This window comes from Oryx dammah, unplaced genomic scaffold (genome assembly GCF_014754425.2).
Source record: "Oryx dammah isolate SB20612 unplaced genomic scaffold, SCBI_Odam_1.1 HiC_scaffold_25, whole genome shotgun sequence".
In the NCBI taxonomy this organism is placed as follows: Eukaryota; Metazoa; Chordata; class Mammalia; order Artiodactyla; family Bovidae; genus Oryx; species Oryx dammah.
This window is the reverse complement of record NW_024070209.1, coordinates 74,403,217-74,419,350: the sequence shown is the minus strand read 5'-3', so window position 1 is coordinate 74,419,350 and position 16,134 is coordinate 74,403,217. Positions and strand designations below refer to the sequence as shown.

Sequence of the window (16,134 nt, the reverse complement as noted above, 5' to 3'; positions counted from 1 at the left end):
ATGAGGACTAAATGAAACAGATACTTAAAGATTAGTCTCTCACTTTACTGTAGTTTTGAGTCCAGTGGAAAACTAAAACTGGATATATAAACCCAACTTCATCCCAGGGGCCCTCAAAACTTGACTGAGACTCAAATTCAATTATAAACTCCTTATCTAAACATTCAGATAAAACTTTCAAAAGTCTGTTTCCCAGGTTTATCAATATCAGTCTTCTGATACATACAACAATCAAAAGTAAAAATTAATCTGCAAAACCAAGAAAAACAAATTCAAACAGTTCCTTTTTATGATCTTTAAAAATGGGGGGGGGGCGGAATTAAAGATTTATATAGAGGAAGATTAGTATACTAACCTTGGAATATATATATATATATACACACACACCAGACAACAGAAATATGGGCAATCTAAAGCCAAGTACATTCTATTCGCTTAAAGCAATAAACCCCATAAAATTCTGGTGTGAAATCTCTCTCCACATTTAAATTCTATCTATTATTCAAAATACACTGATAACTACATGATCAGAGAGAAGAGCACTATAAAATAAGTGAACCATACTACCTGATTGTCTATTGTAGCATAGTCTTCCAATGAGAAAAACAAATCGCAGAAGTAATCCATTTGATTCTAAACAACTTTTAGACAATCTTCATGTGAAGTTAAAACTACCGTTGTTCAACAGAAAAATTTAAGCTAAAAAATACCTAGGGCGACTAAATCTAAAAGAATCATAGAACAAGATTTTCAGGGCGCTTAATAAACATCAACATGCCCTAGCTGCAAAATAGAGGAGTTCAGCTAGAAACAAAGCATTGCATCTGCAGCCAATAGTAATGATGATTAAGCTGAAGAAAGATATGTTTTTCTTGTCATCTTTATTCAAGTATTTCACAGCAGTTATATTACAAATTACAGTAAATGTTCAAAATTCCAGAATTCAAAAATTAAATAATTTACTTCAAACTAATGTAAAATGAAGTCAAATGTAAAACATCAACTTAACACAATTCTAAATTAAACTACAAACCCAAAATAGACCATAGTTGAGGAGGTCTACTTACTCTACAAAGTAGACATACATGAATGAAACCAAAGAGGACTCCCAAAGTCTAAATAACCAAATGTACAAAATACAAAAGATGTTGGTACAAGTCCAAATTCAAGCTTACAATGTGATTACAAATAATAATTATAATAACAATGGCATTCAGCTACGGGACCTGACACTGAAGATACCTACTTAATAGCACCATAGCTGAACCAACTTAATCAAAAAATGGGAAGATATTACCACCCCACTCCCTAAAAAATAAAATCCAGTAAATCTACAAATACATTGGCATATGAGAAAAATCAAGTCCTGAAAGAATGTACTGAAAGGACAACAAAACTAAACAAAAAAAAATTAATCACAGGTGAGATTCAAGCTCAAAAACACAATTAACTCCACAGCCATCAGTTTCAACCCTAGTGCGGTTCCATCGTCTTCAAAAGCTCCTATGGTCCCCACAGCTGAGCATTAACTATTGTTGGGCTGGGTCGTGATACACATTTTAGTCATCTGGGAGCAAGGTTTTACACAGGAGCTAATGTATAATGCTCACAATAGGAAATAAGAACAGAGGTCAATTTGTACATATTTTTGCCAATGCTATATAGCAAAAATCAAGAACTTAAAGAAAGGTAAACAAAATTGAGTCTGCTTGGATAATTTTACAAGCTGCTTTAAATTATAGAACCACCAGATAGCTGTAAAGTAAGCAAAACTGGTATAGCGTGTTTCTTTTGCAGAGGGAAAGGGGCCAGAGGAGTTAGTACAATTTCAGCTCATTTTTCTCCCCTTGGCATTAGATTGGCTTTCTCTTTAAGACCTAAACTGTTCAGAGTGGCAGATCCTATCATACTGAGGTTGCATCCTATTTCTCTTATCTCTATCAAGGTTAAAATTAAAAAACTTGATCTTTTGGAAGCATTTTAATGCTGAACATAAATAAATTTCCCTTGTCAAACTCACTGATGGCTAAAACCTTAACCTGTACAAATTTAGTAACTTACTAAGAACATGTGCATTTTTTTTTCCATTCACAAGTGCTGCTGTTACTTGAACAGAATGCTTCTGAATTAGAGTAACTGGAATAAATATTTAAAGAAAAATAGTGCAGCAAGAACCTGAGACTTGCAAAAAACCCTTTTACCAGAAACTTGCTACAAAAAATCTGCTACATTTATTTCATCAAATCTTTAAATTCTGTAACAATTTCCATCAAAATACAAAATGCTAATGTATTAGACAGTAAAATAGCTTGAACTGGTATGATGGTAATAAATACTAAAGAAAGCATGAAAATCCTCCCAATAATCAAATTAGAGGTTTCAAATGACCTCCCCTTTAAAATTGGTTCATCGTTAATCGCACTTGCCCACCTTAAAAATACAGTGTGTCTACACGGGTAGCATCTTGAATTATATGACTAACTGAATATCATGAAAAGTTCATAGGTATAAAGAAAATAAGTGGCATTATTTTAAAATTAAACTAGAGTTAGAAAGCGTAAAATGTTCATGTAAATGCAAAGAAGCACTTAAGATTACTGCAGTAGCCTTGGCCAAAGCGTGCTTTCTGCACTGGCATCCAGCACCCTACAAAGCCAGAGACGAGGAGACAAGTACCTTAGCTTCAGCATGTAAACGGTGGCAAAGTGAATACAGAACTCTGTAGACACCGTTGATAACTAAAATACAAAAAGCTGAGGTAGCTCAGTATCTCTGCAGTAGTCCAAGACCATTTGCTCTAATTAAAACCCAAACTACATGTGTTGCATATATTGGAAAGACACACCTGTGCAGCTAACGGCTATAATGAATGAAGGTATCAAGCCAACTTGTCAAAATTTTCTACTTTTTTGTTTAAAAATCATCTGATAAAAAAGTCACTGCACTCCTTTTGCCACTTTGCAACTGCCTAGACTGTGTCTCTGAATTTGTAGAAAGTTTTTGTAAAACTAGTAATCCATAATTAATTTTAGATAAGTACAAGTCACAGAAATCACTCAACAAGATCCAAAATGGGTTCTGATCAAAATGAAGTTAGTTGTGAAGGTAAGCTTATGATGAGGGATTTAAATATTAATACTGTTATTCAAGGACCATACCAGAGCTCACTTGCAACTATGCATATTGAAAAAGAATTTTATGGAGCTCCTAGACAAAAATTCCTCTTTTCTTTCCATTTGGCAAGTCCTGGCTTTAAACCAAAACAGTAATAATCTGCTATACATAAAAATCATTCTTCTCTGGGAACTGAAACATGAATATCCATTAAATTACCACTGACAGAAGAAAATAGAAGACAGTTCTATTTTCTGACCATCATTGTCATCAATACCAAAAAGAGTGTGGTTTTTTTTTTTTAATGGATTGTATATTATTTTTTGTTGTTGTTGCTTCATCACATGTTTCTTAAACAGAAACGAACCATACAGGAAAACTTACCATTTTTAGTATATTTTGTAGCTTAACAACTTTCTTGATTGAGTTTTAAAAGCAATATAGGCATTTCATACCAAATCACTGGCTGCCTCTTAATGATACAGAGTATCAAAACTTATTTTCAGGGTTATGACCAAAGAAAACATTCTAATTCATTTGCTACAAACAAGCCCATCCTTGTGTTTAGCCTTATCCTTTCTCAAATGAATAAAAAGGCACATTAAAGGCAGTTCTAAAGAGCCTAATCTAATTTCATCCAGTTTCTTCAGTTTCCCACCAGAATATACCATAGCCAATTTCAAAACAGGCTTTAGTCCATTACCCAGAGGAAAAAATAAAACAAATATGATAAAAGGGGTAGAAAGGAGAGGGAAAGGAACAGGTTGCCCATTTTTTAAACAATTCAACACAGTAAGAACTGCCCCATCCAGTTTCCTCAAATTTGCTGGTCTGCTCCCTAAGAGAGAAGTCTCCAAAAAAGAGCGCACAAAAAGAGGAGCAGAAGTGAGAGCAGTTTCTGTAGCACCAAAATCTCCAATCTGTGGGGTTGTATTTTTTATTTGTGGAAAATACAACATGTTTCTGAAGTTCTGTTTGGTTCTTGTAGGCTGGTTGGTTTCAGGTACCTGAGACAATAGCACCAAATTCAACAGAGAGAAAGAATGAGTGAGAGAGCACTTTACACCAAGGCTCTGCACGTTAATTGGTGCAATTTGAAATTGAATGGCTCAGAAGACTGCTCTGTCAGGAGCAGATTGGAGGGGATAAACCACTCTTCTTGAAAGGTTCATAGGAATGTCTCAAACATATGAACTGTTCTTTCCATCTCCTATAAGGGGGAGGAAAAAAGTACAAGTTACCTATTAAAGGAAATACAAAAGCATTACGGAAAAATTCACTTCAAATCAACTTTCTCAAGAAAGAATTTTAGATACAAAGTTAAGCTTTAAATATATTCCTGATTATAATACTATAGTTACTGTGTAAGACTATCTGCTCTAGACATTTCCAAATGCCTCCTATTTTACATTTAGGCTAATGAGGATGACACTAGCAATGAGTTCTTATCATACCAGATATTTTATTAAGAAATTTGCATATATAAATAATTTGCCAGGTAGTAAATAGCAGAGTCAAGATTTGAATACAGAGTCAGGATTTGAATACAGGTAGCCTCACTCCAGAGCCTACAGCCTTCCCTACTCATTATGGAGTGGGTTGCCATTTCCTTCTCCAGGGGACCTTTTCGACCCAAGAATTGAACCTGGGTCTCCAGCATTCCAGGCAGATTCTCTACCATCTGAGCCACCAGGGAAGTCCTCATTATATTCAACTCCCAAAGCAAAATGAATGTATTCCATATAGTAAAACTTGTACCCAAAGTAGAATGTACCTTGTTCCCAATGCTGTTCACTTCAATTAGAGTTGAAATTTAGAAAGGAAAAAAAAGCCAGGAAGAGTCAATGCCACCACCACCAGGAATGCCTCTCACTGGTGATTCTGCGATAGATTTCCTTCCCTTCTAAATGAGGCCCCAAGATTATACGGTTCCAAGACCCAGACTGAAAAATATTTCACTGCTGAAGAGTATTCAGTCCATTCAGTCCATTCATGATAATCAAATATCATCATGTAAACAAAGAAGTTCTAGAATTTAAAAAAAAGTAAAGAACTCTACCCCACACATTACATTCAGATAGGCAAATGCCAAATACATCTAAGACATCTGGTTTTCTTTCCCCTCTTTATGAAAAATAAATGTGTGTGTGCTCAGTCATGTCTCTTTGCGATCCCATGGACTATAGCCCAGCAGGCTTCTATGTCCATGGGATTTCCCAGCCAAGAATACTAGAGCAGGTTGCAACTTCCTACTCCAGGGATTTTCCCAACCAAGGGATCAAACCCCCATCTCTTGTGCCTCTGCTTTGACAGGTGGATTCTTTACCATAGCGCCACCCAAAACACCTCCAAAGAAATTATATCCTACATCTCTATAGAACTAATAAGGTATACTAACAGATTATCATCTAATCAAAAGGTTATATAAATGATCAATCAAAATTACTCATGCTAAATGTTTCATCATATGTTACTAAGAGAAAAGTCCAGTTATGAAACAGAATATACAATACTATCCCAACTTTTAAATACACATTCATGCTTATATACATGTTATGTACATCTAGAAATTTTTAAAGGATGGAAGATATTCTAAGAGATTAACAATGATTAGTTTCCTCCAGATGGTGGTATGTGGGTGATGTTTTTATTTTTTCATTTTTGCTTTCCTGTTATTTCTACATTATTATATAAGGTTGGTACAGATTCATAAAAATGTGACAGAAAAATATGATTACAAAATAAGTTTTAAGTGCACCCTTGCTTTGATTCAAGTATAATACAGGCATTGTTGTTGTTGTTTAGTTGCTGAGTCATATCTGACTCATTTTTGACCCCATGGATGGTGTAGCCAGGCTACACCATCCATGGGATTTTCCAGACAAGAATACTGGAGTGGGTTGCCATTTCCTTCTCCAAAGGATCTTCCTGACACAGGGATTGAACCTGCATCTCTTGCACTGCAAGCAGATTCTTTACCACTGAGCCACCTGGGAAGCCCAATACAGGCATACCCTGGAGACACTGCCTTCCAGACAAAAAACAAAGGCAGTTATACAAATTTTTTAGTTTCCCAGTGCAAATAAAAGTTGTGTTTACACTACACTGTGTAATGGCATTATGTCTAAAACACAATGTACACACCTTAATTTTTTTTAACATTTTAAAGTTTGTGGGAAAAAAATGCTAACCATCATCTGAGCCTTCAGAAAGTCATAATCTTTTTGCAATAACATCAAAGATCACTAATCACAGATCACCATAATATAATAATGAAAATGTTTGAAATACTGCAACTATTATCAAAATGTAACACAGAAGCACAAAGTGAGCAAATGCTGTTGAAAATTGGAGGTGTTGCCACAAATCTTCAACTTGCAAAAACTTAGTATGTACACAAGACAATAAAGCAAGATATGCCTGTATTCCTTATTAAACATACAAAATAGACACATCCTCTACACATAAATCTTTAACATACTAAAAATGTTCCTTGAGAACAGAGACTTTTGTCTTATTCATTTTTTTGCATTCACATTTGCTCAGATGACCTCAAAAAGCAGAAGAGTGACTTAATGATATAAATTATATGAAAAAAGATATAAGCTTGTATTTATACAAAATTTTCTTACGGCCCAGAGTTGTCTAGAAGGGGAATGGCTCACTTCTATGGTATCCAAGCATAAAGACAACCACTCATGTGGCTGTTTCACAAAGACTAGATCTGATTAAATGAGATGACTTTTAAGTTCTCTTCCAGTCATTACTAGGGTGGCCAATAGGTCTCATGGCCCATACCAACTCCTTTTAACCAGCAGTGGCTGCCTAGAGAGTAGTGGTAACATGGACTGCGAGGCCATGCTCACATTCAACAGGCCCAAGTGATATGCATCATCTGTGAAGTCACCGAGAAGCAAGGGAGGGGAGAACTGTGCCATGCTACTCCGTGTGTCTGCCAACCATGGATTTCTGTGTTTTGATAAACAAAGAAACCCAGATTACTTCTGTTCTGAGACAAAAGGGTACAAAGAGGTTATTTTTATAACTCTTCATGATTCTTCTTAAATCTTCAAATCACTCTTCAGTTACTTGGTGAAAAATTCAAAATAAAATAACTGTTTTCTCTTTACTTTGTGACAAGTAACAGCACATATTTATTTATTCTCCAGATGAACTAAACACTTACCTCTACAAGTTGTGATTTGTCATAATCTTTACGGTGACGGTAGATGCACTGACTAAGAAGAGAATATAATCTCTCAAGTTGATCAACTGCCAGATTGTTGCTTTTATCTACCAACAAATCAAGCAATTTCTGAGAAAAATTAAAAGAATAAAAAGAAGTTTGATTTCATTGTTCAGACTGCAAAAGTACTACTCAAATGCTAGGCAACAGATACCACATGCTATGGTATAAACCTGACCCCTTAGTTTTGAAGATTCCAGGGCTTAGTTTATTACCAAGAACATTCTCATATTTCTAAGCCCCTCAAATCACAAACAACTCTTTTTCATGAGAAGCCCTAGAGTACTCATATTCCAAGGTTTAAGGAAAAAATCACTAAAACTTATTTCCATTCATTTAAAACTTCCCAGGAAGAGCTAAGCTCACCTTCAATCTCTCACGATCAACTATAAGAGGCGGCACGGGCTCAGACGGCTCTTCTGGAACCAGTTCCAGGCTTGTTGTTTTTGCCTGTTCTAAAATTAACTTACGATATTTCTTTACTTTAGAAGCACCTACAATTGAAAAAAAAATGCACTGCAGCAAATAAAAGTTAATAAAAATCAGGCTTAAACTATTATAAATTCTTTTACCCACCACAAATCCTTTTTGGAATAAGGATATTATTCTTCAAGTAATAAACGGTTTTTTGAGGTAAGACTAAGAAACCCAAGTTAAAGAGGAGTAAACCACAACTATGAAAACCAAGTCATACCAGAATATCATCTAACAAATGTATCTACTGAAAAGGAGATAAAAGCAATCTTCACCTCTAAGAAGTAACTTATAAACTATCTTCACTCTCTGTATGATAATCATTTTAAAATGTGGAGATTTCAGAACTAGAAAAAAAGGAAGCAACACAGAAAAGCAGATGCTAACACAAAGTAAGGCCAACCTGCTTCATATCTGCCTCCCAAAGCAAAACATTTTCCTCAACATTGCCTGAAATTTCTTATTTTTCTCAGTTATACTGCCTGTGTTACACAATATTTTCTCTTAAAATATATAAGCCCATTAAAAATGCAAAAGGTCTAGTGTCTTTTCCTACTACCTTCGAGTAAATAATTACTTTCCTCCCAACATTCTCCTATGACCAACCATACTGAAAAAAACAGAAATTTGAAGGCAGTTAAGTATAATTTGACTGCACCAGGCACTCTGAGGGGTAGGGAGGGTAGGCAGACCATCAAGCCCTATGCACTCTGAGTAGCAGTACTCTTAAGAGACAGGCAGGGGTAGGGGGCCACAAGGACAAACTTGGACCATTTCTTATACAGGACCTGGCCCATGTTCTGGGAAACTAAGGAGAATCTTTTTCCTCCCTCTTGCACTAATCCTCTTATTCCCAAGTCTTTAAACAATTCTTTCTCATCAATGCCTGCTATATAAATAATAAAAGAACCAAGATGTTGCCTTCAAAAACATATACCCTGATGTATCAGAGAAATTTTATATTAAAGACACCTTTAGACTGAAAACCTAGTTCAATTAACATATGAAAAACCAGTTCAATTAACATATGCTAGGAGTTTTGTTAAGACCATACAAATCCTCATTATTACACCCATGGATGTCTAGGGGGTCCAAGAACCTGAGTTAGGAACCACTGCACTAGGTTACATTGCCCTGGACAGTCACAAATGAAAATTTCCGGTGAAGCTTTCACACAGCAAATACTTTTGAAGCTGTTAGCTGAACATAACATTCATTTAAACCTTTTCTGTAAGCTTACTAAAATCTCATAGTAAGGTAGCATTACAAAGACTCCTCCACCCACTCACCCATTCTGCCTCATAACAGGGGTCTCTCCCTTTTCCCCACATTGTCCCATTCATTACTTAATTCTAGCTTCAACACATTTTTTAAGTTCTGTCTATATGATAGCCCAGATAAATAATGCTTCTAAAACTGCTTTCTACTATTAAATATTAAAAATTTTCAAGAGGCAGCATAAATCTGTACCTTTCTCTTTATCCATTAAAAGAATTCTAAGACTTTGAACAATACCATCCTACTCTAATTCTTCTGGATAGCTCAAATAAACTGGCATTAGAAAACTTTTCTCACAGAGCCCAAATCCCAGGCTAACATCATATACTCCACACAATTTAGAGAGCACAATACAATTTCGAGATAATCGAGTGCAAGACTAGTTACCTGTTTAGGAAGGAAATGCACACTGAACAGGGTAGGTCTGTCTCTTAATACACCCCACCCCACCACAGGCTAAAGAATCACGATAAATAGCAAAGCAGGGCCAGAATCCCTCAGCTCCCCCTCCACTGCTTCTTCAGGAATCACATATCCAAGGGAAGTCAGGAGTGGGCAGAGAGCTCTGACTCGGCAAGAATCAAGTCACATTGACAGTGAGGATTCTGCTGCCTTCTTCCACCACTGGTTTATAAAGCAACATTGTCTCTAGATTAACACCCCTCAGATTCAACTGACAGTGACTGCCTGGCATGAATATACCTTAGGATATGCCAGGCACCAGGAGAAGGCAATTAATATACAAGATTTATTTAATCCCTGCAGTGACACCACCCTGAAGTTTAATTCAGAAGATGGAAAGACGCAGGGCCAGAGAATACAAACAACTAACTCAGAGTCACATGATTATAATAAACAGTGGAAATATAATGTGGGTTTATATGACTCTGATATACCATACTGCCATAGCATCCAAGTCTTCTCACCTACCTCTCACCCCATCCCAATAATCCGTCTGTCAGAAATCCCGTCCTCTTAACAACTGTGGATTTATTCAGCTTTTAGTCATAAATCCATTAGGAAAGGGACAATAATCAGACAGGAGCACGAAGAGGAAGCAGCCAGGAAAGCAATGCCTTCTGGACGATAAACCCTCTAAAACATACACCAGAATTTATTATGTGTGTGTACACTTTTCTAGGAAAAGGGGTGAAAACTGCAATAAATTCTCAAAGGGGTATAATTATTCATCAACTATTGCTACTGGGGACCAGATAAAATACGCATGTAATTAACTCTGCAGTTTAAAACCTCAGGAAAAATTCTAAAACATTAGCTCTACCTTCTTTATCCAGTTCTGCATCTTTAACCTCCACATCAGGGCCAGGCTCTAACTTCTCGTTAGTGCTACATCCCAGCGCCTCCAGTTTCTCAGGATCATCTCCATGATTTTCATGTGAAGTTTCTGGTTTTTCTTTTGACTGGTCTTCCAGGAGAGTTTTTTGCTCAGAACTGCATTTATCTCCACCGCCACAGCAAGAAACTACTTCAGCTTTGCCATTCTGACACTCCAGAACTGGTATTCCTTCAAAACTGTCTGTGGAGGCCTCACCATTTAGACAGCCTTCTTTAAGGAAAGGCTCTTTCCGAGATGTCTGTTCTGGATTTAGAGAACTGCTGCTGTTGATGAGTAGAGACTCATTTGAACTTTCCTCTTCGGTAGATGCAAAGTTCTCTTTTGTGCTTGCTCCGTTGTTAAGCCTCTGCCCCTGGTCCATGTCCATGATGTCACAGGATGACTCATCATTGGTCATAGATAAGTCTCCAGTCTCTTCTCCATTTTCCTCATGGCAGTCAGTGCTTACCTCAAACTCTCCATTTTCGAGCAATTTCCTGTCCTCCATATGATTCTCATAGTCAGTAAATTTGGTGTCCTCTTCATCTTTTTTTAAATTATTGACTTTCCTTTTCTTAATAATTCCTTTACCCCACTGTGATCGCCGCCGTGATTTTCTCCGAACTCGAACTGTTTTACAAGGAAGGGAAAAAGATATGTAGAACTTGTAGGTGCAATGCTTGTTTCACAAATGTTTATTAAATAAGATCCAAAAGAAAGTAAACCCACACTACCGTAACACAGAGACAAAAACTACTTAGCTCTTGGCACCCATGCTGACTAATCTTCACACCTACAAGATGGATATGATGTCAGGGATGAGCTCTGACAAACGAAAATATTTTTAATTTATTTCCTGTATGAGTTGACTAAGCACTCACTCTTTATGACTGCCCTAGATCCTACTTTATTGCTTTTCCTAATTCTTAACACCCGAAGGCCAAGCACACTATACATTTAGGAAATGGTCATATTACCAGGCTGCCTGGAAGGTTTGGGACTACAGCCCTGGATTTCTACCAGGAAAATGAGTGCTTTGCCAGCAAGATCCCCCAAAAGCTCTTAAACCATAAAAGAAATTAAGATGTGATCGAATATGTGAAGAGACAATCTCTACTGCCTCTCCTTTCCTAAGAAATAGAAGCCCTATGAAGTTAAGACAGACAATGTGGTTAGCCACCTGTTAGCCTTCTATCACAAATGTTTCTCCTAGCAGGATCAATTTCTTGCAAAGTTGTTATTGGAAAATATGCAGAAAACAAGCCCTCTGCTATCAACGCAACAATAACAACATTAATAAACACTGAAAATAAATATTTGGTCAGTTATATAAAGTGAGAGACCTACAAAAGTTGCAGGGACTATACTCTTCGGTGTTAGAAACTATCAAGAGTTTTATCAGTAGATAGCTGGTACTTCCAGGTCATGATGGACATAGGAATATTTATTTCCCATATTATGTATCAAAAGTAGCTGGTTGTGCAAGTTGATCCCATTGTCCCTAAAATGAAAACTTAACTTTTATTTTGCAATGTGGGACACCTGCATGAAGAAATTTAAATATAAAAGTTATTAAAGCTAACTAGTTAAGCTAGAGACCTATTACTTCTGACATCTACCACTGGATTCTGAATATTAGTTGAAAGCCATCAGAGGAAAAGTAATTCATTTTTTCCAAGGCTATAAAAATAATGTCAAATCTGGCTTAGTTTAAAAAGAGATAATATATATTTTTAATATGTCAACGTTGAAAGCTTTCTGGTCAAAGACATTTTAAAAAGAAAATGCAAATATGGGCCACTAGGTGGAAAATGTTTAATCCACAGTTTTAAAATTGCTGTTGAAAGACAAATAGAAGGGAATATGGTCTTAAAACAATCCTCATTTCTTTACGTCAGCACTTAATATGAACTTGTGATCTTTATCCATTAAAAGAATCCTAAAACATTATTATGTATGTGTACACTTTTCTAGGAAAAAATAGATAAAGATCTTTTAATGGATAAAGATCATAATGTATCAACAGCACATAGTATGTTTACATACTTTTTTCACCCTTTCATCTTTAATCCTTACTAAGTCTTATAAAGACACCAAGGTAAGATATATGACAAATTGTCATAAATGTTACTCTTCTTTCTGATCTAAGAATAAATCTACCAAAGGTTTCTAAAATCATTTCCAAAATTCAACTTATTTAGTGACTTGGCTCAAAATTTATTTTGCCCTCAAAACTGTACTATCATTACAATCATCTCTCCATTCCTTTCCCCCCCTATTTCTATTTTTGTAATTTACAGTTACAGGGTAATTGGAGATGAAATTTCTATATTAGTCTACTTTTAAAAGCACAGGCTAAAGTGATGAGCATTCATAAGCATTCCATTACTTATATGAAAGATTAACCCAGTCCATATTAAAAGTGAAAGAAAAGTATTCAGCTTGCTCTTTCTCTAAAATGTAGAACTATTAGGCTTTTCTACCTGACCAGTCACTCCCGACATTGTTCCTTGCTTATTCTCCAACAACCGAAGTGACAAGAGGTTCCCTTTTCCTTTCCTCACTAAGTCACGTAGCACTAAAGCCAGGAGGCTGGACCCTGCTTGATCAAGAGCCAGCTCAATTATCTGATACGTACTCGTACCCGAAGCAAAAGCTAGGAACCTTTCTGAAGCAAGTTTACTTCTAATGCTTTCATCCCAGATAAGAGAAAATGTTCTTATTTGTGGGGAGGTCAAACTAGAGATATTTTCCCCATCTTTTTATAATCACTTCTAATGCTTAGTGAGATTTTGGTCAAATAAGAGAAACTGGTTATATATGTGCCACAAGAATCAAGATTTTTGTTTCAGTCACTGCTCTATCACCTTTTTCAGGAGCACTTTGTGTGAAAAGCCCATTTAGAGGCACAGTCTTTAAAATCAAGTTTTATAGCATCTCTGAGCTTATTCCCAAAACTAAGACCTTAGGAAAGCAACTCTTCCATAGGGAGATTTAGACATACTGATTTAAGTAATGTAAAATAGCCAAATGATGAGTCACATATGCCATCTACTGGTCAGAGAAAACAAAACTCACATTTGTAGATTTAAAAACCATTTTAACACTTATAGAAAATTAAAACTGCTGAAGCAATGTTCAATATATTTTAGTGGGTAAATATTTTTATCAGTTGCAGAGAATGTAAGGATTTCAACATTTAAATTAGAGTGTTATGTTAGATAATCCAGGTCAGGATTCAAGGTACAACCAGGACAAATAGCTTAATCAGCTTCCTAGGACGAAATGCACCATTAACTCCTTCAAATTTTCTCACACACGAATGCCATTTATCACAAAGAGGACAAGATTAAAAAAAAAAAAAACTGAGTCTGGTTCATTCATTCAACTTCAATGCCACTGGTGGAAGAACTTATTATGGCCATCTTTACTGACAGCTGGAGCAGAATTACCACCTTTATATCAGAAGAATAGCACACACAATCCAAAGATGGCCATCTTTAGTGAAACATAAAGATTACATTAGGAAGATGCTGTGTTTATTAACATTTGTCTTTTAGAAATTTTTACAGATCACCATGAATAAGGAAAAGTGAAGAAAACATAGAACACTGAATTTTCCCCTTCTAAATACACCTCACTTACAAAACAAACAAAAGAAAAATAAATACATCTCACTTAAACAAAACCAGAAAAAGAAGGCTGAAGATTTTTCTCAGATAAATCAACTTCCTGCTGTCAACTGAGGCACTCTCTTAAGCCAGAGTTTCCATTTCCCACCATAATGAGAGCACCCTGCATAATATACAGCAAGGGGTTGAAGGTGGGGTGGATAAAAATCTATTGGCTCCATATCTCTTTCCAAAACCCAAAGTTTAAAGCTGAAAATATTTAAATCTAGTTCAATTCCAACAGCAAGCACCGAAAAGAGATAGGAAAAAAGCAAATAAGGTTAAAGAAATATACTGATTTAGCATCTTACCCCACAGGCTCCTGGCAGCCCTTTGGTGTGTGTGCCCAATTCCTAACACTTCTGCCTCATTCACAGTTGTTCCCACTGCTGGATAATAAGATCTCAAATACTCACATGCACATTTATTTGCAGAACTGTGCCAGACATCCATTGGATTTCTTTGTTTGTGCCGAAATGCCTCTTCAACTCTAGTTTCTGTCTTTCGAGCTCCAGTACCATGAGGATTTATTTGTTCTGCTGTTACCGATAAGCCTGCAAGCAGAAGATAAGCGATACCTATTTAAATATTCCCAGCTACATAAACCAACAAGGTTAAAAAAAAAAAAGTCTGAAATACTGAGTTTTAAAGTCATTAATTATACTTGGACAGTTTGTAATTTGGATGAAAATAGTACCTTTTGTTTTAAGATGGGAAAGAAACTAGATATCATATCATAAAAATAAAATGGTAGGCCATGCTTATTTACACTTCATCCCCAAAGGGCCCCATGTTGACTCACTTTATTTTGCAAAGGGATACATTTCACATTTTTATGACTATAAGACAATAAGATCATATATTGCCAAAAAGTCATGATTTCTGCCATCTTAGAAAGTATAAGCATATAGTAGGCTACTAAACTCCATTCATATAAACCATTTCCATCTGATATAAGCTGGCTGTTACACCACACTGTGTAAGTTTGGTTTTTCTGCATTGATCTTCATAAAAATAACTGTTCCATCTCAATTTTTTTTTTACTAGATCTCTTTCTTCTATGCTATCTTTAGTGTTATTATCCAAGTTTCTAAGGACTATCTCTAGAATCCCTTTTCTTCTCACTTTAATCTACATCTTCCACCACAAGTATCATTCATGCCTTCAGCTTCTACTGACATTATATAATTATTCCCAAATCACATTTTAGTCCAAAACTCTCTTGAGCTCCTGATTTATATCAGCTGCCTACTTGATATCACCAACTGCATATCCTAAAGATAGATCAAATTAAAAATAACTGGTTTCTCTTTATCCACAAAAAGACCTGTCCTTATATATTCCCTCTCTCTACTGGTAGTATTAGCATCTCTTTAAATCAGTAAATCAGTAATGTGGCAGCTAAATTTTGCCTCTTTCTTTCCTTCCCAATACCTTCCACCCCTGCAGCCACAACTCTCTCATGTTAATCCTACCTTCATTCCCACTTCACTAATTAAAACTCTGGACTACTCCAACAGCCCCCACCCTCCAACAGTTTAACCGAGGTACAATTAACACAACATAAAAATCACTCATTTCAAGTGTACAATTAAGTGATTTCTAGTGGATTTACAGAGCTGTGTAATCACACAGCAATCCAATTTAAGAAACTGTTCCAGGCAATCACTAATCCACTTTTTGTCTCTATAACAGACTGGCTTTTTGTGAGCATTTCATATGAATGGAATCATACAATATGTGGTCTTTGGTGACTGTTTTCTCCCACTTAGCGTAACATTTCTAAAGTTCATCCATGTTGCACCTTGTTCCTTTTTATAGCTGAGCAGTATGTTGTTGTACAATACACCCTGTTTTGCTTACCCATTCATCAGTTGAAAGACATTTGGGTTGTTTCTAGTTTTTAGATGCTGTGAATAATACTGCTATGAACATTCATGTACAAGTCTTTATATGGACATATGTTTTCATTTATCTTGGGAAGATCCCTAGGAGTAGAATCACTGGGTCATATG

At 36.0% G+C, this 16,134-nt stretch overlaps 1 protein-coding gene across 4 annotated transcripts in view; it reads right to left on the bottom strand.

Moving 5' to 3' along the window:
- Positions 1–862: 862 nt before the first annotated feature.
- ATAD2B (ATPase family AAA domain containing 2B) overlaps positions 863–16,134 on the bottom strand; it is a 129,189-nt gene continuing 113,917 nt past the window's right edge. For all 4 annotated transcript variants that reach the window (XM_040224537.1, XM_040224538.1, XM_040224539.1 and 1 more), the window contains 5 exons: positions 14,536–14,673; positions 10,395–11,078; positions 7,727–7,854; positions 7,301–7,429; positions 863–4,324 (listed from right to left, as the gene is read on the bottom strand). In XM_040224537.1, the coding sequence (XP_040080471.1) occupies positions 4,283–4,324; positions 7,301–7,429; positions 7,727–7,854; positions 10,395–11,078; positions 14,536–14,673 (1,121 nt within the window). In that variant the 3' untranslated portion in view covers positions 863–4,282. The remainder of the gene's footprint in view (positions 4,325–7,300; positions 7,430–7,726; positions 7,855–10,394; positions 11,079–14,535; positions 14,674–16,134) is intronic.